Source organism: Drosophila navojoa, chromosome 4 (genome assembly GCF_054131105.1).
Source record: "Drosophila navojoa isolate 15081-1374.11 chromosome 4, UAZ_NAV_1.0, whole genome shotgun sequence".
Classification (NCBI taxonomy): Eukaryota; Metazoa; Arthropoda; class Insecta; order Diptera; family Drosophilidae; genus Drosophila; species Drosophila navojoa.
Genome location: NC_142892.1, coordinates 11,585,787 through 11,612,607, shown reverse-complemented (window position 1 = coordinate 11,612,607; position 26,821 = coordinate 11,585,787). Strand labels below are relative to the sequence as shown.

Here is a 26,821-nt window from a genome sequence, read left to right as displayed (position 1 = left end):
AATGTTGTTAACATTAGATTTGGATGCGTTGCGTTCCGTTGCGTTGCGTTGCGGTGTTAATGCCGCTAGCCAAATAAATAATTCCAATTCTTTATCATTTTATTTACTTTACGCGCGCCACAGAGCACGCGCTCAGCGCACTGTCAATGCTTTAATTATTTTTATTTGCCTTGAATGCTCCAGCCCAAGAAATATATACATACATATATGAAAAACACATTTTCATTAACAACAACAAACAACAAACAACAAAAATAATAAAAGAGCGTAGCACCGACAGCATTTTGCTTAGTTCCATTTGATCATAATTTTAGTGTGTGATTTTGGCTCTTTTTATGGCCACATAAATGTTTTAAACAATCGCATGGGTTTTTTTCCTCTCTTCGTCTTCTTCTTGTGTTTGGCTTTGGCACATTACGTTTTTTATGAGCGCCACGGAAGGAAGCGCAGCGCCCCATGAATGGAACGAGGCGCACACAGTAGATTCAAGAACTCAACTGTGGAATATTTTCTCGATCGGAATTCGTGCTGTCATACGAAGCCGTAATTATTGTATATTGTATATTCTATATTGACTTTGCTTGTGTTTAATGCTGCGATAATTTTTTGAATGATTTGATGTTATTTAGACGAGCTGTTAGAAATTTCGGAAAGTTTTTGCAAATGGAATTTTAATACGATTTTTTGTATACAAAAATTGGCAATTTATAGTATATGAAGGCTATAGAAAAGTCGATGTGTGTAAACGAAAAATCGATATGCATAAATATATGTATATCTTTGAGCTGTAAGCAGACCAAATAGGAGCAATAGATAATGATATGGTAATAAAATCAAATATGTTCAGACATTAAATCGCTTTTGATGTTAAATTCAAACTACATATTTTGCCATTTGTATAAAATAACTGAATATTCCGTATCGCTGGCTTCAAGCTAAACAATTGCCATAATGTAGTTATGCGGAATAGCAGAGCTTCTCTCTCGTGGCTCTGAAATCTAGCTAAGCTCATGCATTAAAGAGCCATTTCATATGAATGCTTGCATATATTTTCCTCACTTTATTGAGCTTTGCTTAGCAGGGAAAAATGGATTTCTGCTTATCAACAAGAAACTTTCGGCTGTGTCAACACCCAGCGTGTGAGCCAACTAAGACGGCGCAGTCCGAAGAGAGTGAGAACACGCTTCGTTGCATATTGCTCCGATGTTGTTTGCTAGCGCGCCCTTCATGTGTCGCTTGCAAAACAAAAGAATCAAAATATAAACAAAAGTTTACTTTAAGCCGAGACGCAAGCATTAAAAGTAGCTGCAGCTGCCACAGTGTTTGCTTTGTCTTCATTTTTTTTCTTTGCATTTTATTTAATTTTTCGCTGTGATAATGCGTCTGTCAGATACGAGGGTTGTTTTGTAAGTTAATGCGGGCTGCATTGCAATAAAGTGCATGCTAAACTTTACGAGCTAACGTTGCGAAAATAATGCTATTACTATTATACTATATGCTGCTGCATGTTGTTGTTGCTACTGTTGATGTTGTTGTTGTTGTTGGAGTTGGTGGCGCTGTGGTGTTTGCTGAAGCATAACAGCTGCTGCTTGGTTCTTCGCTGTTTCTGTCTCTGTCTCTGTCGCACTGCTAGCCGTATGTGGTGCGCACCAAGCCTGTGAATTGGAACGAGAGAGAAAGCAAAAGCAAATGGATTTTTTAACAAAAGTTGGCAACGCGGGCGCTAGCTATTAAAGCTGACAGCGGACGTAGCATACTTTTAGGCTTTAGCTGAAATTCTGTGCTTTGCATGCGCAATGACAGGGCAAGACAAGATGATTAAGACAACAATTACCACACATTAAGCTCAGCTGCACACAAACACACACACACACACACACACACATAATTATATGCCGCTTGGACTCTCATATGACACCCAGTGAATGACAAATTTCAGCGTGCAATTGGGCGTAGCCCAGCCGCAATTACCAATCTATATTATCATAATTGTGTGTCTGTTGCAGCTGAAACGAGACTTGTCAGATAGATGATTAAAATGCTGCTTAAATGAGATTAGTAGGCATTAAAGTTTTATTGCTAGTTTGATTAGCATGATGAATAACAAAGGCGTTATATACAAAGCAGCGAAATAAAAAAAAAAACAAAATAAAAACAAAGACAAAGGCAACGACAACGACAACAACATTAAGCATTAGTCATAGCCACGATAGCCTCCATAGCTGCCATAGCTGCCGCGATCACGATAGTAATCACGCTCCCTGGCTATCGGCAGACCATAGCGATCTGTGTTGCGATAGTAGCCATAGCCACGATACCGCTGGCCACTATACTCCGGCTGCCAATAGCCCGAATATTGTCTTAAGCCGCCATTACCTCCATATCCACCGTAACCGCCGTATCCCGAAGTGCCCAATATATTTGTGGTCGGGTAGTAGCCGCTGCTGGGATAATAGCCGCCGCCCGTGCTGGGGTAGAAGCCGGCGCCGTTGTAGGTGCTGCTTGGATAGTAGCCAGCGCCGGAGCTGGGATAATAGCCGGTGTTGGGTCTATTGTAGTAGCCCGTGCTGTAGCCATAATTGGGATAATTATAGCCATAGTTGGGATAGCCAGAGCCCTGTCCAAATAAACCGCCCAAGTTCAGCACTTAAGGGCGCAGTGGAAATTTTTATAATTGAGCAATCGTTATGTTTCCGCGTCAGACGCTTCTTACACTTGGCTGAAGTTTCGGCAGTCGCTAAATCGTTCGCTTTGGCATCCTTTGTCGCCGGCACCGGCTCACTCCTGGCAATCGCACCGCAGAGAAGCAGCAGCTACATTCAAATTGATTACACACACTTTTAGGATTAGCTAAACTCCTTTTGCCATGCCCTCCGAATACCTACCAAAAGTGGTAAGCAGCACTTGGCATACATGATGTTAGCTGATTTTAGCTGGCTTTGCTATATGAATTGCAAATGTGCAGAGAGAATGGCGCAGAGACAACTGGCTGAAGCAACGCTTGTACTTTAAATAATTCTGTTTCCCAGACTGCGGGGCCAATTTATATTTTTCATTTTCCAGCTGAGTTGCTGCGCTCAAGTCGACGGAGACGCAGACGTCTACGTCTACGTCGACGTTGCCGAAACAAACAAACCGAAACAATAATAAAATAAGCTTGGCCCAGCGTCAAGTCGCACTTCGCAGGCCAGCTAAAACGAGGCGGCTACGTTACTCTTATTACTCATACGACACGTAAGCCGGCGCACTTACGTATTCAGGGCTGGGCCTGGCAGGGCTTTACAGATCCAAATTAATGTAATGTTATGTTAAATTATTTTCATTTAAAAATCAATTACAGAAAATTTGATTATTTAATTGGTTTTGTTACACGAAATATAATTTCGAGTGGTAAATCCTATTCTTGAGTATTCTAGGCTTTGCCTCAAATTATATAATACGAACGACCTTTCGGCTGGCTGATTATGCACTATTATTAATATTTGTATGGGGCAGGTGACAAAATAAATGCCTCATTTTGGCTGTCTCTTGTGGCTTGTCGCTTCTTTGTTGGCAGTGCGTGAGTTTAATTTAAGATATTTGCGCTTTAAGCTTTGGCAAACATAAACAAACGTAAACTGGAAATTGTTTTGTTTAGGCTGCGTTCACAGATCGCTTTCTTTCATGTGAGCCGACGGGCATATACATATATGAATATATATATATATATATATATATTTTTTTGTGAGAACTATAGACAGAAAAATTGTTTGCTTGCTATATCTTTAATTCCAATTATCTACCCACACACACACACACACAGGGACAAATCTGCGGCAGGGGCCAAAAACTTGTGGCGCTTCTGCAAATATTTGCAAGCTATTCTGGTATGGAGCCACGGCTTTGGCTGCTTCCCTTTGCTCGACTTGCCGCAGCAAAGACAATAGAGAAAAAGCACCTTTGGGTTCATGCACTCCAAATTCATTCATGAAACGTTTAGGTGTGACTGCTAATTGGCCAATTTTAGCATTCGTAGGAAGACTACTATAATCGACGGGATGCTTGACTTCAGCTGTTCAAACTAGCTCTTTGTCCGCCTGCAGCTGTTGTGCCATCTATAAAGTTCTTGTAAAGCACTTTACATCCACTTCAGCTCACATACATAGCTCGCAGTATATATAACCTCGATGTGCATATCTCTTTTAGCACCAACGAAACGGTGTGAACAGCATTTGGGCTTGGGCGATGCGGGAATTACAACTTCTCAATATTGACTTGTCAAAGTCGTAAAACTAAACAAAAACTGGGTTACAGCGCGTCGCAGCACGCAATTCAAGGTGAACCCTAAGGCAATGTTATCAATTGAACCTTTTAGCTTTGCACTTATTATGCAAGAGCTGATGAGTTATGGACTGAGAGTGATTCATGAACTGTGTCGACTTTCACTTTACGCACTCAAGAGCTTCCAGCTAAATTATGTGCAAAGTTCTTTAATGTAGAGCAGCATTTGTTTGCCTTAAATCAAGTTCATGTCTATTTGAGGCTGAATATTAAGTAATTTTTGCTTCTGGCCTAAACAGACAACACAAATTGTGTTCTTACCTTAAATTATTCATACAAAATGTTATTCGTTTACTTAGCTTCAACGAGAACCAGTTGGAATAACAATCAGCGCTCAAGGATAACAAGACACCTCGGCAGAAAAGAAATATTTAATATACTTTTCAGCATGCATACCTGGAATTATTTTCACAAAATTAAAATGCTCCGACTAAATCAACTTCCCCTTAATGTAAGCAAAGCACTTTGTTTGTGAATGACTGACTGACTGTCAGGTCAGAGCACATCACAAAAGTTCCTTTTCATCATACAGTCATTGTTAGAAAAATATATTTAAATTGCGAAAATAAGAGACTTAATTATATATTTTTGTAATTTCAGTTCGTCTGCTGGAAGCTGTGTAACAACTAAATGGGAAAGCTCAACTGAACGATACCCTGAACGAATTACGCCTCCAGATCCGAATATATTGCTTACATCCATGCACAATAACCTTATTGACTTGGGCTTTTAAATGTTATCGACCTCAATTATAGTTAAGCTGTGTGCCAAATTTCTCTCATATAAAGGAGCCAACAAAGACACAGACATCTCTATTGAAGCTCTTCATATATGTATGATATATATACAAATCTTTTGGATTCTGCCACGCCCTCTTCTGTCTGCTGCAGTTTAACAAAACCCATTATGCCCCAAATTACCATTTACAAACTGTTCAAGGTATAAAAAGTTGTCTGGGTTTTTGCTCAGTTGCTTTGCTGCTTCTGCCAGCTGCAGTTGGTTAATTTATTCATAGCATACTTTCGGGCGGCACCAAAAAGAATAACATTTTCTTGGCTTCGCTGGCGTGGAAAAGGGAAATGGAAAATAGTAAACAACTATGGGCATTGATTTTTCTTACATTTTATTTAATTTCATAATTTCACTTTCGACATAACAATTCATTTCTCCGTTTCAAGCATTATTAGAATAGAAATTAAATAAACTATCAACTAAAATCTAAAGAAGGCGAACAAAATACAAATTAATACATAGATGTATATAAAAATGCAGAATAAACAACATGTCACAAACAATATCTGGATTTCCATCGTTTTTTTTTTTACAATTCTCTTCTGATTTCCTTCTATTTTCGCCACTGCCAAATATCAAGATGCAAAAGCGTTAAGCAAATAGAAAAAGATTTAGCCGAGTCCGGAAGAGTCTAGGCCCGGCTGATAGTTGACAGGAAGCTTAGAGTGCATTTCGATTACAACAAGAGCAAAAAATTAATTTCTTCTTTTTTCTTTAAAGCAAGTTAGATGAACACATTCAATGGGCACTTGATTCCTTCTCTTTTCCTATTATTTTCTTTTTTGTGTTTTAGTTCTTTTTTATGTTTTTTCTTACATTTTTTTTTTTTTTTGTTGAACCTTTACTGGCTGAGAGTATTATCTCGTTAATAAAAACACTTAGACTACGCTGGTTAACTGGCCAATTGGGATTAGTCGAGGTACTGCGGATTGCGGGAGAAGTGCAGAGGTTACAGGCGGTGCTGGGAACGGGAGGTAGGCGGGAACTGGGATCAATTGAGGGTAGTTTCAGAGACGTTCAGACGTCAATTGTAGTGTGTCTAGTTCGTTGTCGACTCTGCCACAGGCTGTCCAAATAAACCGCCCAAGTTCAGCACTTAAGGGCGCAGTGGAAATTTTTATAATTGAGCAATCGTTATGTTTCCGCGTCAGACGCTTCTTACACTTGGCTGAAGTTTCGGCAGTCGCTAAATCGTTCGCTTTGGCATCCTTTGTCGCCGGCACCGGCTCACTCCTGGCAATCGCACCGCAGAGAAGCAGCAGCTACATTCAAATTGATTACACACACTTTTAGGATTAGCTAAACTCCTTTTGCCATGCCCTCCGAATACCTACCAAAAGTGGTAAGCAGCACTTGGCATACATGATGTTAGCTGATTTTAGCTGGCTTTGCTATATGAATTGCAAATGTGCAGAGAGAATGGCGCAGAGACAACTGGCTGAAGCAACGCTTGTACTTTAAATAATTCTGTTTCCCAGACTGCGGGGCCAATTTATATTTTTCATTTTCCAGCTGAGTTGCTGCGCTCAAGTCGACGGAGACGCAGACGTCTACGTCTACGTCGACGTTGCCGAAACAAACAAACCGAAACAATAATAAAATAAGCTTGGCCCAGCGTCAAGTCGCACTTCGCAGGCCAGCTAAAACGAGGCGGCTACGTTACTCTTATTACTCATACGACACGTAAGCCGGCGCACTTACGTATTCAGGGCTGGGCCTGGCAGGGCTTTACAGATCCAAATTAATGTAATGTTATGTTAAATTATTTTCATTTAAAAATCAATTACAGAAAATTTGATTATTTAATTGGTTTTGTTACACGAAATATAATTTCGAGTGGTAAATCCTATTCTTGAGTATTCTAGGCTTTGCCTCAAATTATATAATACGAACGACCTTTCGGCTGGCTGATTATGCACTATTATTAATATTTGTATGGGGCAGGTGACAAAATAAATGCCTCATTTTGGCTGTCTCTTGTGGCTTGTCGCTTCTTTGTTGGCAGTGCGTGAGTTTAATTTAAGATATTTGCGCTTTAAGCTTTGGCAAACATAAACAAACGTAAACTGGAAATTGTTTTGTTTAGGCTGCGTTCACAGATCGCTTTCTTTCATGTGAGCCGACGGGCATATACATATATGAATATATATATATATATATATATATATTTTTTTGTGAGAACTATAGACAGAAAAATTGTTTGCTTGCTATATCTTTAATTCCAATTATCTACCCACACACACACACACACAGGGACAAATCTGCGGCAGGGGCCAAAAACTTGTGGCGCTTCTGCAAATATTTGCAAGCTATTCTGGTATGGAGCCACGGCTTTGGCTGCTTCCCTTTGCTCGACTTGCCGCAGCAAAGACAATAGAGAAAAAGCACCTTTGGGTTCATGCACTCCAAATTCATTCATGAAACGTTTAGGTGTGACTGCTAATTGGCCAATTTTAGCATTCGTAGGAAGACTACTATAATCGACGGGATGCTTGACTTCAGCTGTTCAAACTAGCTCTTTGTCCGCCTGCAGCTGTTGTGCCATCTATAAAGTTCTTGTAAAGCACTTTACATCCACTTCAGCTCACATACATAGCTCGCAGTATATATAACCTCGATGTGCATATCTCTTTTAGCACCAACGAAACGGTGTGAACAGCATTTGGGCTTGGGCGATGCGGGAATTACAACTTCTCAATATTGACTTGTCAAAGTCGTAAAACTAAACAAAAACTGGGTTACAGCGCGTCGCAGCACGCAATTCAAGGTGAACCCTAAGGCAATGTTATCAATTGAACCTTTTAGCTTTGCACTTATTATGCAAGAGCTGATGAGTTATGGACTGAGAGTGATTCATGAACTGTGTCGACTTTCACTTTACGCACTCAAGAGCTTCCAGCTAAATTATGTGCAAAGTTCTTTAATGTAGAGCAGCATTTGTTTGCCTTAAATCAAGTTCATGTCTATTTGAGGCTGAATATTAAGTAATTTTTGCTTCTGGCCTAAACAGACAACACAAATTGTGTTCTTACCTTAAATTATTCATACAAAATGTTATTCGTTTACTTAGCTTCAACGAGAACCAGTTGGAATAACAATCAGCGCTCAAGGATAACAAGACACCTCGGCAGAAAAGAAATATTTAATATACTTTTCAGCATGCATACCTGGAATTATTTTCACAAAATTAAAATGCTCCGACTAAATCAACTTCCCCTTAATGTAAGCAAAGCACTTTGTTTGTGAATGACTGACTGACTGTCAGGTCAGAGCACATCACAAAAGTTCCTTTTCATCATACAGTCATTGTTAGAAAAATATATTTAAATTGCGAAAATAAGAGACTTAATTATATATTTTTGTAATTTCAGTTCGTCTGCTGGAAGCTGTGTAACAACTAAATGGGAAAGCTCAACTGAACGATACCCTGAACGAATTACGCCTCCAGATCCGAATATATTGCTTACATCCATGCACAATAACCTTATTGACTTGGGCTTTTAAATGTTATCGACCTCAATTATAGTTAAGCTGTGTGCCAAATTTCTCTCATATAAAGGAGCCAACAAAGACACAGACATCTCTATTGAAGCTCTTCATATATGTATGATATATATACAAATCTTTTGGATTCTGCCACGCCCTCTTCTGTCTGCTGCAGTTTAACAAAACCCATTATGCCCCAAATTACCATTTACAAACTGTTCAAGGTATAAAAAGTTGTCTGGGTTTTTGCTCAGTTGCTTTGCTGCTTCTGCCAGCTGCAGTTGGTTAATTTATTCATAGCATACTTTCGGGCGGCACCAAAAAGAATAACATTTTCTTGGCTTCGCTGGCGTGGAAAAGGGAAATGGAAAATAGTAAACAACTATGGGCATTGATTTTTCTTACATTTTATTTAATTTCATAATTTCACTTTCGACATAACAATTCATTTCTCCGTTTCAAGCATTATTAGAATAGAAATTAAATAAACTATCAACTAAAATCTAAAGAAGGCGAACAAAATACAAATTAATACATAGATGTATATAAAAATGCAGAATAAACAACATGTCACAAACAATATCTGGATTTCCATCGTTTTTTTTTTTACAATTCTCTTCTGATTTCCTTCTATTTTCGCCACTGCCAAATATCAAGATGCAAAAGCGTTAAGCAAATAGAAAAAGATTTAGCCGAGTCCGGAAGAGTCTAGGCCCGGCTGATAGTTGACAGGAAGCTTAGAGTGCATTTCGATTACAACAAGAGCAAAAAATTAATTTCTTCTTTTTTCTTTAAAGCAAGTTAGATGAACACATTCAATGGGCACTTGATTCCTTCTCTTTTCCTATTATTTTCTTTTTTGTGTTTTAGTTCTTTTTTATGTTTTTTCTTACATTTTTTTTTTTTTTTGTTGAACCTTTACTGGCTGAGAGTATTATCTCGTTAATAAAAACACTTAGACTACGCTGGTTAACTGGCCAATTGGGATTAGTCGAGGTACTGCGGATTGCGGGAGAAGTGCAGAGGTTACAGGCGGTGCTGGGAACGGGAGGTAGGCGGGAACTGGGATCAATTGAGGGTAGTTTCAGAGACGTTCAGACGTCAATTGTAGTGTGTCTAGTTCGTTGTCGACTCTGCCACAGGCTCCACCTTGGTTTCAGCTGCAACGGGTGCCTCAACCTTGACTTCTACAGGCGTGGATGCCTCAGCAACGGGTGCGTCAGCCTTGACTTCCACAGGCGTGGATGCCTCAGCAACGGGTGCCTCAACCTTGACTTCTACAGGCGTGGAGACTTCAGCAACGGGTGCCTCAGCCTTGACTTCCACAGGCGTGGATGCCTCGGCTACTGGTGCCTCAGCTTTGACTTCAGTTGGCGTAGATGCCTCAGCAACGGGTGCCTCAACCTTCACTTCAGCTGGTGTGGATGCCTCAGCAACGGGTGCCTCAACCTTGGTTTCAGCTGGTGCGGAAGCCTCGGCAACTGGTGCCTCAGCTTTGACTTCTACAGGCGTGGAAGCCTCAGCAACAAGTTCCACTGGCTTGACGTTCTCCTCAACAGTCGCTGTCACCTCGGGCGCGTCCGCTGGATTAGCCTCGCGTTTCTTGTGGTATTTATCCAGATTCTGGGTGCAGGAACATGGGCACATGCATTGATCCTTTGGCCCAGCGCCCGAGAAAATTGAGTGCACGCTGAAGCTGTTCGGTATCTTGGCTGGCTGGACACCCAGTGGGAATGGATCAACAGTTTGATATTTGTTTGGCGTGTGAATCGAATTGTCATCACAATTGGCGTAGTACTCCGCTGGCAATATGACCACGGGCATGAAGGCGATCACAGCACCCTTAGGAATCTTGTCGGGTGGATAGAAGGCCGGCAGGCCAGGTGCCTGTGGCACGACGGGCAGTTGGGTTAGTGACATGGCGTTCATTATGCTTCCGAAATTCGGGTTTCCATTGAAGCCGGTGAATTGTTTGTTAAAGTCGACCGAGGCCGGATTCGAGTTGGGATAGGATGTGGAGGAGGTATAGGTTGGTATTGAAGAGTGCGGCTTATCGGCATTACAAACGCAGGTTTCGCTGCTTGGCGGTTTCGACGTTACATGTAATGGGGGAGAGGGACGTGGAGTTACATTCTTGTTGGTAATTGGCGTTCGGTCAACGTAAACCGGTTTCACCGGCTTCGGTTCAATGTAAATGGGTGGTCGGGCAGTCGGTCTGTTTGTCGGTGCTGGCTCAAATGGCCTGGGTGTCGATGGGTTATATGTCGGCACACTGATCGTTGGTCGTATTGGTTCGATCGGTACCACGGGCACCGGCTTTGGATTGTTGACAAAGCGTGGCGGTTGTGGCTGTATTGGTTTGTATGGTGTGGGCGTCGATGTCGGTGTCGATGCTGGTGTTGGTCTGCGTGTGGGTGCTTGTGTGGGTGTCTTAGGTGTAATTATATTACCCGTTGGTACTTTTGTAATGCCTTTTACTGGTCTTTCCGTATTAATAGTGATAGCCGGGGCCTTTGGTTGAGTCGTGGTAATTATTTTGGTTGGTGGTCGTGGTGTGGGATTCGCAGGAACGTGGATAGGAACGGTAGTTGGGGAAGAAGGAGGAATATAGGTTAGTGGTGGTTTAGTTGTTGGCACTTTCTTAATCACAAAATTATCGTTAGGTTCGTAATTTGGTTTGAAAGTTGGCGGCTTAAAGCTCGGCTGAGTGACTTGTGAGGATGATGGTGGTTGGGGGACGACATTACCCTTAACTGGCGGCAGGTAAGTTTCAGGATCCTTGTTTGAATATCTGGGATCATCTGGCTTGTATGGTGGACGTGGGCCTTTGAATGGGAAAGTAAAATAAGTTATTTATGAGCCATTTTCAAGTGGTATGCCGAAGCTACAAACCGGGTGGTCCTGGTGGGCCTGGACGTTGAGGTCCGGGTGGTCCGGGAGGTCCGGGTGGGCCTGGACGTGTGGGACCGGGTGGTCCGGGAGGTCCTGGTGGGCCTAACAAAATCAATCAGATTAAAAACAATCAAGCCAAGTTATGCCACTGCTTCGCGCTTACCAAAAGGTCCTTTAGGTCCTGGACGATCGGGTCCATTAGGTCCGGGTGGTCCTATAAGAATTTACATTACATTTATACCACAGCCCGCAACAGTCAAATCACCAAAGTGTTGTGTAATAAGCTTTTATTATCTTAAGTTAGATCAAACGCTCAACATACCTGGTGGTCCGGGTGGGCCGGGGGGTCCCTTTGGGCCTGCAATTAATTAGTTGAGTTGCCATAAGGTTTCATTGAATTAATTAAGGAATTCTTTCAGCTTACCGCCTGGTCCGCGTGGTCCGCCGGGTCCGCCAGGTCCCTTTGGTCCGCCGGGTCCATTGGGACCGAATCCGCCGCCATCGCCTTTGCCTCCATTACCGCCGACGCCGCCCTCAGGTCCAACTATATGCACATATGGTGGAGCTGGTGGTCCAGTGGGTCCTTCAACATGCACATATTTACCAGAATCATCATGATAGTATTTTCCTTCATTAACACCTACATTGAATAAAAGATGTGAATAAGCAAAGCTCCAACATATTCAAATATTTCTGTAACTTACCCCTATAACTTCCGCTTTTAGGATTATATTTACCGGCTCCTATGGGAAATAAAGAGTAACGTGATGCAAAGCAAACGATTATTAAATTTGTAAAGATAAGGGACAAAGAGTGTGTTACGACGTATAAGAAGTGTAAATTAGCTAAGGACTAACTACAATATTGTGCATTCAGTGCGTTACAGTTCTTCATATACGGTGCTGCTAGGTACGAGCTACATTTCGATAGACCTAAACGGCTTACGACTACGGGGTGTGCTAAGATACCAAAACCAAAATAAGTAAATACTAAAATACATGCAGACAACATGCGTTAGGTCATTATTCAATATGGATTGACTAACGGTTAAACTAAGTTTAAGAAAATATAAACAAAAACAAATTCCATAACCAAAATCAAATAAAAAATTTCTTTTAAACCATTACCAGTTAGTAACGTTGCTCAAGCATCATGTATGGGGGCGTGAGAGTGTGTGTAAATAAATATTTGTACAAATGTGCCAAGGCTTCCAAAAAGGTGGGCGTGTATGGATGGGCGTGTGCTTTCTGAGTAAGTGTGTGCGTGTGTGTGCGTGTCTGTCTGTGTGCTTCATTCTTGTGCATGAAAGCATGAATGAGAAATTGTGGTTAAGTAAGTGTGTCAAATATTGGTGAAATGGTGCGTGATTTCTCAGCCAACTGCTGAGCTGAGAAACAAAACAGAAATTCGGTGATAAATTGAAAAATATATAAACAATAATTGAATGGGTTTTCGATCAAAAACAGTATAAATCTTTGATAGCAAAAGCTGATGAAGGAGATAGTGACAGTAAAGAGAGGGGGAGAGACAGATATAGAAAGAAAGGTAGAGAGATATAGAGAGGTATAGAGATAGAAAGAGAGAGAGAGAGATATTGATATTTATTGCTTGATTGTGCGCTCTTAGCAAAAGTGCTCTAATAACAGTAAAAATAACTATGGGGTGCCCTAAAGTTGCCCTGCTGTGTGTATATGTGTGCGTGTGGGTGTGTATAAAGTTGTGCCTGAATAATATAGTTTGAGAATTGTGTATTTCGAGACAGTAACAGAATGGTGTTTTTAAGATTATATTGGTTTCAAGTTTCTTGGCTGAAAATAAACAAGACTGCTTAAAATAGAACATAATTAATTGTACATTAGCATAAAATAGGCATATATCATATATCAATTTATATAATATATTGCTTAAACGGAACTTAGATCTAGGCCAGCAAAGCAGAGAAAAAATATGAACAGGCCGCTTTGCATATGGGGCAATATCGTTTAAACTTAACTGAAATGCTTAATCAATTACTTATGTGTTATCTCCCCCCGTAGCCGCTCTGCGACCTGTTCAGATTTTTATGTTTCTATCTGTGCGGCGGTGCAGTTTCAAATCTCAATTGATCTAACCTGATGTGTATTTGATTGCCCCAGGAAAACCGGTATTGGTGTGTCCAGTATAGGCGCCACTGTTGTCGGGTTGGTTGCCGTTGTAGCCACCAGTACCCCCGCCCGGACGGCCGCCAGAGCCGGCCCCGATATTCAGGTCACCGCCTGGGCGATAGGCACCACCGCCACCTGGATGGTGGTCATTACCATCAAAGATATTGCCACCATCACCAGTACGGATTCTATCGCCACCGCCCAGAGGTCCGGGTCCGGTAGCATCACCATCACCAACACCGCTACCTTGGCCGGGACGATAAATGCCAGGACGACCTGGACCGGAACCACTGCCGACCAGATGAGCATCACCGTCACCGGGTCGGGAGCCAGTGCCGGGACGGTATTTACCACCATCGCCGCGACCGCCCCCATCGCCAGTGCGGTATCTGTCACCGTCACCGACGCCGGAACCGCCACCTTGGCCGTAGGCATCTCCACCGCCAATGTTGTTGCCAGCCCCTTCGTTAGTGCGATCGCCTTCCCTATATACCGGTTTTCCTGGGGCTCCCGGTCCCACGCCGAAAGGTCCCGGTGGTCCGGGTGGTCCAGGCGGTCCCTTGGGGCCAGGTGGCCCGTTGGGACCTTTTGGACCTGCAGGACCTGCTGGGCCGTTGGGGCCGTTAGGACCTTTAGGTCCGTTTGGTCCAAATCCTCCATTGGGGCCAAAACCTCCATTAGGACCGTTTGGTCCGCCGTTTGGACCGAAGCCTCCGTTCGGACCAAACGGTCCTCCATTAGGGCCAAAGCCACCCTGGCCGCCTTGGGGGCCCACAATATGATCGTAGGGCCTATTATCAGGTGTGTACCTTCCATCATCTGAAACACAAATATTTGAATCCGCCCCAACTCTGTGTGATCGCAGTCAAAAGCTCACTGCCGCCTGCGTTTCCTGGTCTGAGGGCTGCCACCGAATGGGAGGACGGAGCTTGATCGCCAGGTCCCTCGTAAGTGTGTCCTTCGCCCGTATTGAACAGACCCTTCGGTCCCTGCGTGGAAATTGAATAACTCTTCTGTGCCTCACCCTTCAGTGGTGGAATGATAATCGAGGAGCCGGTTGAGCTACTGGTTTTGTGCTTGTTCTAGAAAGACGAACGCACATAAGTCACTGTGCGCATGGGATTCCATTGCATCAGCTTACTTCATCCACGATGAAATAGGGTACGTTAGGAACGGCGCCGTTCTTGAATTTGCCACAGCCAGCAGGGAAGTAAAGTTTGTCCCACTGGAGCAGAATGCCAGGCTCAGACGGACCACCTTTCGTCTCATTGTATAGACCGGGCGGGAAGGTCTCCACTGGTTTATTCGGCTCCACCGTGCGGTAGCCATGCACATCGGCCACGTAGTGTGTGGCGCGCAGCAGATGATAGGGATCGATCAGCCCGTAGCAGCCATAAGTAACACCGTCCGGGCCACGCGTCTCATGATGGAAGTTTCCAGTCTTTCCAACATCATAGCCATATCGATAGGCGCCTTTGACATTTCGTTATGATATTTCGTTGCGTTGGATTTGTTCGATAGGTTTGTTTTGGGGGGATTTTCAGTATTTTTGGAGTGGATTTTTTTGGTTGAAAGATAATGGTTTTAGAGTATAACGTTTTGGTGTGACAGAGAGAATTTGAGATTTGCTGAAAATTGTGCTGTGAGGTTGGTTGTAGAAGTTTACGCACCTACTTCAAAACTGCCTAACATCAATTTATACCCTGCTTTTGGGCGCTGCAACTGCAACTGCAACTGAAACTGTTGAGAACATGCCTACATAACGTACATATGAAGTTGAAGGAATATATTTAGACAGATAGAAAGAGAGAGCGAGAGGAGAGAAAATGTTTTTTGTGGTGTTTGTTTTGTGTGTTGTTTTGCTTTGTTGTTTGTTGTCATTGTAATTAGCGAGATTTAATTGTTGACTGGGGTTGGTTTGACTTTTTGATAATAGGGTGAGGGAGAGGGAGAGAGAGTGGGTGAGTGAAAGGGAGAGGGAGAGGGAGGGGAAAGGAGAGAGATAAAGAGTATGTTTATGCGAAGCCTTTTTTGCATTTTATGTATAACTTTTTTCCACTAAGATCAAAATAAGTACATAAAAAAATATATATATATAGATATGTATATATATTAAAGAAGGAGAGAGTGAGGGAGAAAGTGAATGTATGTGTATTCGTGTATGAGAAAGAGAGAGAGAGAGAGAATGATAGAGAGAGGATAGATTGAAGATAGAGCGAGTTTATTGTTGATTTTGAGCATATTTACAATTTGACTACGATTTCTACGGTGAGTTTAGTAAAGCTGAGCTACAAGGGTAAAAAATATATATTAAGAGAAGGAAAAGAAAAACAACTACATAGATAGCGGTTTTCTTTGTTGCTGTTGATTGTTTGTTGTTTTTGTTGTATCGTTTGGTTTGTTTTCTTTTTTATTTCGAGGCATTAATGTGTAAGTTTTGGTCAAACTGCTGAGGTTGGCGGTGGGTGGGAGACGGGTCAACAAAACGATTACTTAAAGTTACTCAATAATAATAGTAATAGTAATAGTAATAGTAATAAATTTTGCGGTCAACTACTTATCAAACAAACAAATTACAAATACAAATTGAGCTACGATTAACGAGTTACAGGGCGAAACGATGTACACAAAAAACTAAGAAACTGCATGGAATGATATTTGGCAAATAGATTTAGTCGTTATGATGTAGGATATATGGAAATATATATATATGTAACTATATACATATATAGATCGATACGATACGATGATACAAATTGTTCAAACTAATATATTACAATTTCGATGTGTGGGAAATACAATTTTGGTATATAGTTTCAGATCGAATCGGGTTTCTCGATGTGAGTAAGCGTGGATATGTGATACAAATTGTAAAACGTGATTACTTACTTGTGTCAAAGTTTGACGAATAATATTGTTGGTTCGTTGTCTTTTTGTCATTGATTTCGACGATCAATCGCCGATTCTCTGCATCGAATTTGGCAGAGTAAACGCATTGCAACAGTATGCAAGCGACGACCTGTGAATAATAAAGAAAAAGAGCAGATGTTATATGAGTAAATGTTAGATATATACATTATCTCTCTCTATATGCATATGCATAAGCGTATCACTAAAATGGCAAGAAAACCCAAATGAACAGCTGTCAAATGGCTTTGTTAAGATAAATGTTGACGCCTTATTGTCATTACAGACTCATTCGCGGCACGCCCACAACTTTTGCTTTTAACATAGAGATTTGTCTTCTTTTATTATTTTGGCTATTGACTTAATTTACATAGACCACAGATGAGTCAATAAATAGCTGTGATGCCTCACTCAAGGCAGTCCGTCTGAGGAATTCACTCTTCTTCTTCTTCTCCTTGCTATTGTTTCTGTTGCTGTTGTTGTTGGTATTTGTATGGTTGTATGCAAATCAGACACCTTTTAGATCCGGTTCGATACGTTTAGTTTGCAAAATTAAAGCAACCAAATAATGTCATATAGGCAGGTAAAATGTCAAAGGCGTATGTATGTATGTATGTATGTATAGCCGTATATTGGTATGAGTATTAAAATTCTTGTTTTCAGTCAAGTTTATTTTTTCGAGTCTGTCAGGCGTCAGAAGTTGATGACAATCTGTTTGTCGAACTGGATTTGCGGTTTACTTTTATTTAGCTGCACCTTCCAAGTCAATTTTGTGCGCATTTGTCGCAGCAAATTGCTTTACACTGCACACAAAGCACGTAGATATATATATTTGTGTCTCTTTTGGCCATTTGCGTACTCACTGAGAAATGTCAGCGCCAATACTTCACAGATTAAGCAGAAGAACAAGAAGATGAGGGGGACAGAAACCAGTTGATTTTAATGGCTTTACTGACAGCAATGGTCAATTAGCTTAGTTCGTACGACAGCCAAATAAATCCAAAGTGAATTGCTTTTAATTTCTATTAGCTAAATACCAGAGAGCGCGTGCGACTGCGACTACTGTCCGTCCATCGGTCTGTGGACTTGGCCAGTGCTTACCCAAAAACCCGAATTGAATATCTTATCGCGGTAATCTCTGTGAATACAGCTGAATTTACATATTTATTTATTTATACACACGCACACAGCATATAACTTATCTACAGTTCCGGCAATGCTCAAATAAAAACTTCCTTACAAAGAAACCAGTTCCATGTTGGACCAATCTACTATCTGCTAATATAGTAGAATTCATTAAGCAATAATTCTTAAATATATGTCTCTCTCGATGGAGACAACGCTCTCGAGGCTAGCCGAGAGCCATAAACAATTTGACAATGGCCTTCAAACTAAGCCAAATAATTTATTAGTTTTTACAATTTGCTATTTAATTTTTCATGATGAATATATTAGGTAATTTATTTATTTCTATCTTTGCTTATTATATTATTTTACTGTTTTCTATTGTCTTCAACTGAAATTGGTTTCTTTCATTCGACAGTGCTTGGGCGCGTCGACAAAACCTGGGCGCGCTAGGGTTAAGGCTAACAGAAAATTTTGCGGTAACGCCCTGCCAGATGCAACGGCAATTGATCGTAAAGTGTAACTAACACACTTTAAATTGTTTATTTATAATTTATGTAGCCCATTAATAATACTCAAGCGCAGACAATGCCGTTTAATGCTAGATTTAAGACCCTCTGCATAAGCAAATCGATGCCAACGAGCCAAATGGGTAATCAAATTTGATATGCGATAAGGTCAATCATTTATATGTATATATATATATACACATAACCAAGAGATTATATCATATATATCATTATCAATAAGTTCGAATCGCATTAAATGCCAAGCAAACGAAACCAATCGAAGGAGGCTTAAGACTTCAGCCACTCGTCTAACACTTTGCTCGGAAGCTGCGGAGGCCCTCAATGACGTCTGTCTGCATTCGCATATCATTAATGCAAATTCGTTTGTCTTGATGCCAGACGAGGCTGGAAGTCAAACGGCTAAGCTATACGCTTATAGTGTATTTATATAAGGCTGCCTGCCGATTGTTGCGAAAATTCTTCAATATTCGATTCATAATTCATGCAACGGATGCTGCTGGTGCCATCGAGGTGTTGGCTACCTGTTCGCCTGCTCCGAAATCTCCACAAATCAATTGCTTGTGTATATAATCAGCTTAAAAATCATTTTTCAGGCAGTGTTTGCTTATTTGTTTTTAAATTTGTTTTCAAATTATTTTTTATTCATTTTGTGCAGCTGCTGACAGGGGAGGTCGCCGTGTCACCCACATATCAACGGCGGCGACTTTAACTGTTTTTTGTGCGATGTGGGCAACAGCAACACATATTGCTCTGCTTCTTCTTTTCATGAATCATTTACAGCAATGACCTTTATACCAACTGAAATTATTAATGGGCTAGCTTCAAAGTTTGGCAACAAACAAAAAAAAAAAGGTAAAACAAGGGCATAATAACTGTTCATCAAATTCTACATACAAAATTAAAAAAAAAAATACAATTTATATATAATGCATCTGCAGGATCTGCGGAGGCAACTTATAAATAAATAAATTAGAGAGTTTTCTCATAAAAAAGTTATGATTGATGTAACTAAATAATGAAATTGAGTCTGAAATGCGGCCAACTTGAAAGTGGTTTAAAGTGCTTTGCAAAGCAAATATTTTGTATTATAAACTCAAGTATTTATTTATTAAAATCATATTAACTGCAGAGTTGATCAGAGATTGCATTAATATAAGTAGTTAACGAATTGGAGCTGCGGGACATCAGGGCAAGCCCCCTCAATTAGCCAAATCCAATAAATAACTCAATTAATTGGCTCACCACGCCCACATCGATGACCACCCACACACGGGCGATTATGTAAGCCTGAAGCCATTGCTATGGGTAAAAGTGAATCACATTCATTTGTTATGCATAATTAGTGATTGCGGCTTTATCTGGCAGCTCAGCTCAGCTCATGTGGCATGCCCCGAATTTCGGCTTGGCTCACATGAAATTCAAGCATGACGCAAGCCGTCAAATTGCACTTCAAGTTAAATCAATTCTAGAAAAACAAAAAACACACACAAAATTAATAATTTAGTTGAATGCGGCTGGCATGTGGGCCAGTTGGCAAGTCAGAGGCAAGTCTTTATGAGGCGCGAATCGGCGGCATTTAAAAGTTCATTTTGTTGCAGTGCGTGCAGCATCAACAAGTTCTGCTGCTCGTATATCATTCAAGCCAGTCCGCCACGTCAAGCGCTTTGAACATATGACTGTGACCCAAAAGTTCTGCCAGCCTTGCCTCGCTCTGGCTCCAACACAATGTGCCATGAATCTTTGCATAGTTTTGCATAAGTTGTCAGTGGCTTCATGTGCGGAGAGACAGCTGGGCGGGCCAACAGAGGCAGCCGCCATATGCAACATATTAATGGAGTTGTTCGCACGCACAGTTTGTTAACATGCCGCTGCTACAACATTAACATCATCAACATCATCAGCACCTTCAGCATCATCGACATCATCATGATTAGCATAATGATGATGAGCATCATCCACACTATCCCCCAAGCACTGTGGACCGTTATCGTCAAACAGGTTTCGAATTCAATCTCACAGCAAACTCAACTCAACTCTGCTCTGCTGTTTGCCCTTTTGGCGTCAACAAAATCGCGGTATATGTATATATATAGATATACGTATACCTATATATGTAAGTTTTTTTTTTTTGGCATCTTATGGACTTACACTTCAAGGTCAATTGGCATCTGGTAACTGGTGCTGAACAAAATTGTGCGCAAAAGACAGCGCCAATAACTGCCAAGCAATATATATATATGTATAGATATTTTCAGCTTTTATCATAAAATGCAACTGCTTTGGGCTGTGTCTGGCCTTAATCGATGACAACATACAAGACAAAAAATATTTTAAAAAACTACAATACAGCGAATGCATTTTATTGAAATTGCTTAGCTGCAGTTCATAAATTTTGATTGAGCTTATGATGAAATTTCGAAATTTCAATGAAAAGGTATTGTGAAATGTAAAAGTCCCTGAATCAGACTTAATACACACATACATATACATACGTATATAAATTACTATATATGTATATGCAGTACCATTTAGACTTGCCAAAAGTTGAGTCAAGCCAGCAGCAAGTCGAACAAAAACAAATCTGTAGAAGCTCTGCTCTGACATGGTATTACAATAAACGGCCAGAAACGAGTCTTACCCGCTCTGGACAATACCCTTATTTGGGTTTTTCCATTTCATCCAGACACTGATTTAATTAGCGCAGAATTTGTTTGTCGAGTACAGATTTGGATATGAGAGGAACGGCGCTAATAGGTTCATTGATATCATCTAATGTCACATGGAGTGAACTGGGAGAAGTGCAGCTATAATAGTATATTTGGCATCCCGAAAAGAATTAATTAATTGTTGCATTTAAAACAAAGGCTATTCAGACCACTAATTAAAACAAGTCAGGCAAGCTGACATCATTTGTTAGCCAAAAAGAATGAAACAAAAAATATTTTATGCGGTACGCAAACACAAAGACTATTTATATAAATCTATATATGTATATATATATATATAATTATATAAATAAATACATTTTATTTGGCAAATGACTTTTACTTTCTTTCCAGCGACTTTTGGCATTTCCAAGGAATCATCTCGGCTCACATATATCAAATTTCTGTTTGCTGTATAACGTTTTCGTTTTTATTCAAACGAGAAAAGCTCAAAACCTGCAAAACTTCGTTCTTCATTTTGGCTTTGACCATTTGCATTTTGTTTTGCTTTGTTTATTTTTTAATCGCCGTCGAATATCAAAATACCTAATTTGCATTTCTCGATTTCATATTATGGACAAATATTAGATAAAAAGCTACTTTGGCTCTTGATGAGCTCAAAGCTACCAAGTTCACGAGTTAAATGCAAAGAAATGAGAGGCCATTAAAAGTGAATGTGAATTAAGAATCTATTGATAGTAAGAGCTAGCAGATAAGAATGAGGTAATCGAATTATTGAAAGCGAAATGTATTGTTATATCACGAGCTAAGTTCAACGAGCGCCATTAAGGAACTGAAGAGCTAAGAAAATAGACTTTAAAGCTAACTACACACACGTTTACAGCTACATACATATATACGTATATATATGTATATAGATCTATTACTAAATTGTGTTGTCCAACATTCGTTTTACTATTTTCATGAGCAAACCTGTATACATACCTATATATAAGATACTTTACAACTCTGTGAGCAACTGTAAAAAGCAATCAACAGTTTGGCACTATGTTTATGGACCCAAATAATGCCCATAAAACTAGTTCTCGCCTAGCATGCTAAACATTTGGCTAGGCCGTCGACATTTATGCGTCACACGGAATGTCAGACACAGACACAGACACCGATACAGATACGGATACCGAATCGCTCAGATATCATTGCAGGAATGATGCTACACAGGCCGACAGTTATCTAAATGCGAAATCTTTAAGTGCAGCACACAAAAGAAATTCTCAACTTCTTAAAATTCCAGCCTCAACTTCGCTCAGAGGAAATAAAAGTGAGCATGAATGGGAACAACGACCGACGAGCAGATGCTCTTACACAGAACTTTAACTAGCTAATCACTTAATCTGTATTAAATTACCAACTTCCTACTGCATAGTCCACTTATTGGAGGGAAAACACAAAACTCTGTCGCCAAGTAATTACCGCATTGGCGGAGAGTGTGTAAGTCGGGCAGCTTTCGTCTCAAGTCGACGCCAAACAAATTGGCCGCGTACGTGTCTGACAGCACTTGGCCAAAGTGCGCCCAGAGAGCCCACAGCAATTGGTTTAGCAGCTCGTTGATGGCGAACACAGAAATTTTGATAAAAGTAAATTTTGTGGTAAAAAAAAAAAAAAACAACAAAAAAATAGGTGGGAGCACGTTTAACCCTGCAGGCAGAGCAACGGGTCAAGAAACTGTGGCACGTGCACCTTCAGCTGTTGGCACTTGTCAGCTGAGCAATATGTATGTACCCAAAATATTTGTCACCTGCACGTCTAGGCAGAGGGTGTATCACTGGCAGCTTCAAAGTGGCAATATGACACCTTTTAGCAGGTATTTTGCTGGCTACCTGTCATAAATCGTTTGCCTGTGTGTCGCCTTGGATACTGCGATCCGGGCGTGCTCAATCGTGCTCTGTTCGTGTCACGCATCGGCTCGCCTTCATTAATACAAGCCAAGCGAAGCTCCAAATTTTTTACTTCTTTGCTTGCAATTATGCCAATTAGCATGCACTGGCGAAAAAAACGTTAAGAAGTTTAGCACAGTTTTTAATGAAGCGGCGCAATGTCCTTGAAGTAATCGTGTTGTGTTAAGAATTTAAACTAATATGTGGCTCACTGGAATTATTGGATTATTATTGCTGCGGAATTCGAGCCACAGATATTTCTAGCCTCAAAAAAGTAAATAAATACAAATCATGGCTCAAAGCTAGTTAAGCCAGCAATTTAGACTTGAAATTTTGAATATATTTCCGTGTATAGACAAGCCCTTATATGAATATTTGGTGGCTGCCTTACAGCAAGTATAATTCAAGTTTTTAATATGACTTAATCAAAGTCTTTTATGAATTGGAGTTGATGTCTATCAACTATTGATTTCATCTGCAGATCAATATTTTAGTTACATGATTCTACGACTAGGGATTGGCTATAAAGTTGGAAAAAGATTCATGAAAGATTTTCGCTTTCTACTCTCAGCTCTTTCTACTGAATTTTAAGCATGAAGCAGATTCAAGCAGAAAATTAAACTTATATATGTATAATTAATATAATATATATATTTATATTTATATAGATTCAATCACATATATATGCATTCATACACCTTTTGAACCTTCAACAATACAATTTGTTAATTTGCATAAAAATCAATATCAAACCAAACAAAGAACAGGCAAATAATTCACATTTAAACAAATACGCGATAAATACAACATTTTTAACTAATTTAATGGGTTGAAAAAACATTTAATGTGCTTTTGTTCAATATACAAATAAATTTCGCTGTGATTTGGTTTTTTTTTTTTTTACAGTCAGTTCGCATTTTTGCCAGCTGACGCAAAGCATTAAAAAAAAGGAACAGTAAAAATTGAAATAACTGAATAATTACTGCTTAGTAGCTGAAAAAATTATACTAAAGACCTCTACTTCTCCACTTGCTCCGATGTATACTGAATATATTCAACAAAACTAGGCGAGACTCTAATGCAAACAAGTCGCGAAATACCCGCAGATCGCCGGCTCGTTCATATTTTGTTTGCACTATGGCTAAGGAAAAATGCCGGTTATTATCGCATATACACACATTAAGTAAACGCAACACCTGGAATAACAGTGTTCATAAATAAATAACTAAATAGTTACAACTTGACCCGGACTTGACCAAATTTAATATGGAGAAGAAGAAGAAGAAGCTGGTCTAGCAACCGAGGCTGCAGCAAATAAAGATTCGCAACGATTTGAATTTGTTGGTGATTTCAACCTTGGCTTTCATGCATTTCTTGGCAAATACGCCCTGAACTCATATTTCGATTGTTTATTTGCATTTCTCATCTACCGGTATTTCTTTTCGACATTTATTTCGTTTGTTTTCCCTACGATTTGTTAGCTAAGCGCTAAGTGCTAGTACGCACAGGCGGGGAGCTAAGTTTTTGGCCGTGACTCAAAACGGCAGCTGATGCTATTGATTATCGCATTAAGCTCGTAATAGCATGATAATAATAATTACTTCATATGATGGGCAATCAATCGATATTTATCGATGTGATTAAAACTAATAATAGATAGATATTTAATAAATATTTTTGTATTATCATTTTTAATTTTTTTTAACTCACCATGCATAAAGCTGCACGCGCCATTTTGCAACGAACGTAATTTAAATTGACACAAGAATCGCCAGTAATTATTTTATTTATTTGCTATCTAACAAATTTTTGCAATTATCCAAATTCCAATCTTGAAATATGTAAAGAAAATTAAGAAAAAGTTTTTAAATATATATATATTTATTTATTTATTTTTTTTTTTTTTTCATATATATTTTATAATTTTTTGCACAGATTTGTTGTTGGGACACGAATTGAGAATTTTGAATTTTTTGTTATTGTCCTTGCGGATTAGTACAGTTTATTTATCAAGTTCTTGATTCAATTGGTATCTGGGGGCTTTGCACTGAATTTTGGCGTAGATCAAACACTACTACTGTATTTACTTTAGGGGGAAGGGAGCCTAACTAGAGCTCATACCGTGGTGACCGATGTGGACGAACTGAAGATGAACGCAGCGCGTCTTTGCCATATAAACAACGCAGCTGAAAATAAAATATGAAAAAAAGGCACACACTCACACATCGCAAAGAAAAAGACCAAAATCCCCATTCGGAGAGCAGAGATCCACCAATACAAATTTAGAGCTGTGGAGCAGCTCCAGTGACAGCTGAATTGTCAGCTTCTCTGTGTGTGACTTGCCAAAGTGCGTGCCTCAGTGTATGTGTATGCCTGCGTGTGTTTATGTGTGTGTGTGCGTCTCTGTGATTTGCGTAGCTCGAAACAAGTTTTGTTCCGATGAATTTTTGTTAATTTATATGGGCGAGAGCAAGAGATGAGCTTAACTTAGTTGCAGCTGAGCTTCGCTTCGTATACTCAACAAATTTGCTACTCCCTCTCTCGCTCTCTTTCTCTGTTTATCTCTCTGGCGGAGACTGACACGGACTACCCCTAGTTAGATGCTACGACGTGCGTGTTTCAAGAATTCAGCTTCACTTTCAGGTTTCGATTCTTCATTAGGAATATCGAGATTTTTTTTTTATTTCGAAGATTTATTGTATTTCTCTTTTTTTCTCCACTTTATAATTTTTTTGCGTACAAGAATTTATATTTATTTTATTTTAAAGTCTTTGTCTTTAATTGAAAATTCGAGTTTTTCCTGTTTGTTTTGACTTAATTTTTAGCATTAATCGAAAACTGATCTATTGGCAATAGATAGTAGCCACATAAGAATGTTTTGTTGCTGTTGTTGTGCTTCTTTTTTTTCTTTTGCTATGTCTCCAGCCGGTTATCAGTCAGGCTCAGCTCGGCTAGAATATTTGAATATCAAATGTGTGCAGCAGCTTAAAAATAGTTAGTTAGTTTTATTGATTAAATTAATGCTTACATAATAGCGCCGTTTTTTTTTCTGTTTTTTTTATTTTTTTCTCTTTTTGCGAATGCGATATTTGATTTCCGCGTGTATTAATTGTTCTCGAGCTGTGCGCCATAATTAAAATAAATTACTATTCAAAGACCAGAATATTTTCTTTCGTACGCATCGTTTTTAATTTGATTAAATGAGCTCAGACAGTAGCCAACCGCTGAGATCATATATGGGAAATTGATTGGCCAAATCTTAATCCATTTGGCTTAATTGAGACACCTCAAGTGGCATCGGCTTGATGAACGACATGCTTCCGTTTGCTAAGCCGCTTTACGATTTGGAATGTCGTGAAAAGTTGCTCATCCACTCACTGGTGACACTAAGCCAAAGTGCACACATTGCGTATACGCAATATTCTTGCTAAAAGGAAATAATTAGCTAATTTCATGCAAACTAAACGCAGTTGCTGCTCTTGAATCGTGCAATTGACACAGATAATATAAGCAGTGGCTGTCGTAAACAGGATGAAGTTAATGACAATGCTTAAGTCAAGGCAAAGTCAACCAGCAGACTGAAATATTTATATAAAATCTTTAGCTAAATGTGTGCGAAGAATACGAGAGAGGCCGAAGACGAAGCAACACAAATCGATGCACAGCATGTAGTCCAGCAGTTGTCAGCGATAATCTGCACAGGGCCTACAGAGACACTCGTTCACTAAATCAGAGCGGGTATACTAGCTTCTCAGCAAACGGACCTCTGGTTGGGTGTAAAGTTTTGAATAGTATATTGAACATAGTCTAATGACCAATCTGAATCGATCAAGGGAATATATGTATTCCTTTGTACTTTAGCTTTAAAACTGCTGTAAATTAAACAAGAATTAGTTAGTCGGCTGGACTCGGTAAAAATGTTAAGAACGAAATGATTTCAGCTGCTGCTAGTTCAAGTTCCTAATCATAAAATAATATACCTAAAAATTACTAAAAATTATTACTAAATAAAATTTTAAATA

At 39.8% G+C, this 26,821-nt stretch overlaps 2 protein-coding genes and 1 long non-coding RNA gene across 16 annotated transcripts; all 3 read right to left on the bottom strand.

The window, feature by feature from the left end:
- Nucleotides 1-1,270: 1,270 nt before the first annotated feature.
- Nucleotides 1,271-3,090, bottom strand: LOC108652549 (uncharacterized). Of its 2 annotated transcripts, XM_018102760.3 has the most exons (4): nucleotides 2,886-3,061; nucleotides 2,714-2,813; nucleotides 2,377-2,646; nucleotides 1,271-1,655 (listed from the first exon to the last, which is right to left on the bottom strand). In XM_018102760.3, the coding sequence occupies exons 1-4, from the start codon at nucleotides 2,913-2,915 to the stop codon at nucleotides 1,630-1,632; spliced, it is 426 nt and encodes a 141-aa protein (XP_017958249.1). In that variant the 5' UTR covers nucleotides 2,916-3,061; the 3' UTR covers nucleotides 1,271-1,629. The 2 variants fall into 2 exon arrangements, with proteins under 2 accessions (XP_017958249.1, XP_017958247.1); XM_018102758.3 differs by lacking the exon at nucleotides 1,271-1,655 and having other exon boundaries at nucleotides 2,056-2,646; nucleotides 2,886-3,090.
- A 2,336-nt stretch (nucleotides 3,091-5,426) lies between these two features.
- On the bottom strand, nucleotides 5,427-6,668 carry LOC149091399 (uncharacterized). Its single transcript, XR_016196772.1, has 3 exons — nucleotides 6,447-6,668; nucleotides 6,275-6,374; nucleotides 5,427-6,207 (listed from the first exon to the last, which is right to left on the bottom strand). It is a non-coding gene; the product is annotated as an uncharacterized LOC149091399 (long non-coding RNA).
- Nucleotides 6,669-9,492: 2,824 nt separating this feature from the next.
- Nucleotides 9,493-25,022, bottom strand: frm (farmer). 13 transcript variants are annotated; one of them, XM_089259953.1, is made up of 14 exons: nucleotides 24,921-25,022; nucleotides 24,510-24,630; nucleotides 16,524-16,653; nucleotides 14,776-15,107; nucleotides 14,512-14,716; nucleotides 13,602-14,453; nucleotides 12,195-12,233; nucleotides 11,915-12,130; nucleotides 11,813-11,848; nucleotides 11,654-11,704; nucleotides 11,491-11,592; nucleotides 11,346-11,423; nucleotides 11,049-11,109; nucleotides 10,391-10,675 (listed from the first exon to the last, which is right to left on the bottom strand). In XM_089259953.1, exons 2-13 carry the CDS (start codon nucleotides 24,531-24,533, stop codon nucleotides 11,090-11,092), a joined length of 2,085 nt encoding a protein of 694 aa, XP_089116079.1. In that variant the 5' UTR covers nucleotides 24,534-24,630; nucleotides 24,921-25,022; the 3' UTR covers nucleotides 10,391-10,675; nucleotides 11,049-11,089. The 13 variants fall into 13 exon arrangements, with proteins under 13 accessions (XP_089116074.1, XP_089116072.1, XP_089116073.1 ...); XM_089259948.1 differs by adding an exon at nucleotides 9,493-9,881 and having other exon boundaries at nucleotides 10,107-11,423; nucleotides 24,921-25,019; XM_089259950.1 differs by having other exon boundaries at nucleotides 10,513-10,675; nucleotides 11,049-11,423; nucleotides 24,921-25,021.
- Between the last annotated feature and the right edge of the window lie 1,799 nt (nucleotides 25,023-26,821).

What these genes read in the sequence shown, in the direction of transcription:
- frm (XM_089259946.1), bottom strand. Translation starts at nt 24,533, where the DNA reads ATGGCGCGTGCAGCTTTATGCATG. An exon ending in CGCGTGCAGCTTTATGCATG is followed by an intron (nt 16,654 to 24,509) that starts GTGAGTTAAAAA and finishes TATTATTCACAG; the next exon opens with GTCGTCGCTTGCATACTGTT. An exon ending in CGGACCACGCGGACCAGGCG is followed by an intron (nt 11,849 to 11,914) that starts GTAAGCTGAAAG and finishes AATTAATTGCAG; the next exon opens with GCCCAAAGGGACCCCCCGGC.
- LOC108652549 (XM_018102758.3), bottom strand. Translation starts at nt 2,915, where the DNA reads ATGTATGCCAAGTGCTGCTTACCACTTTTG. An exon ending in AGTGCTGCTTACCACTTTTG is followed by an intron (nt 2,814 to 2,885) that starts GTAGGTATTCGG and finishes ATTTGAATGTAG; the next exon opens with CTGCTGCTTCTCTGCGGTGC. An exon ending in TGCCGAAACTTCAGCCAAGT is followed by an intron (nt 2,647 to 2,713) that starts GTAAGAAGCGTC and finishes TGCGCCCTTAAG; the next exon opens with TGCTGAACTTGGGCGGTTTA.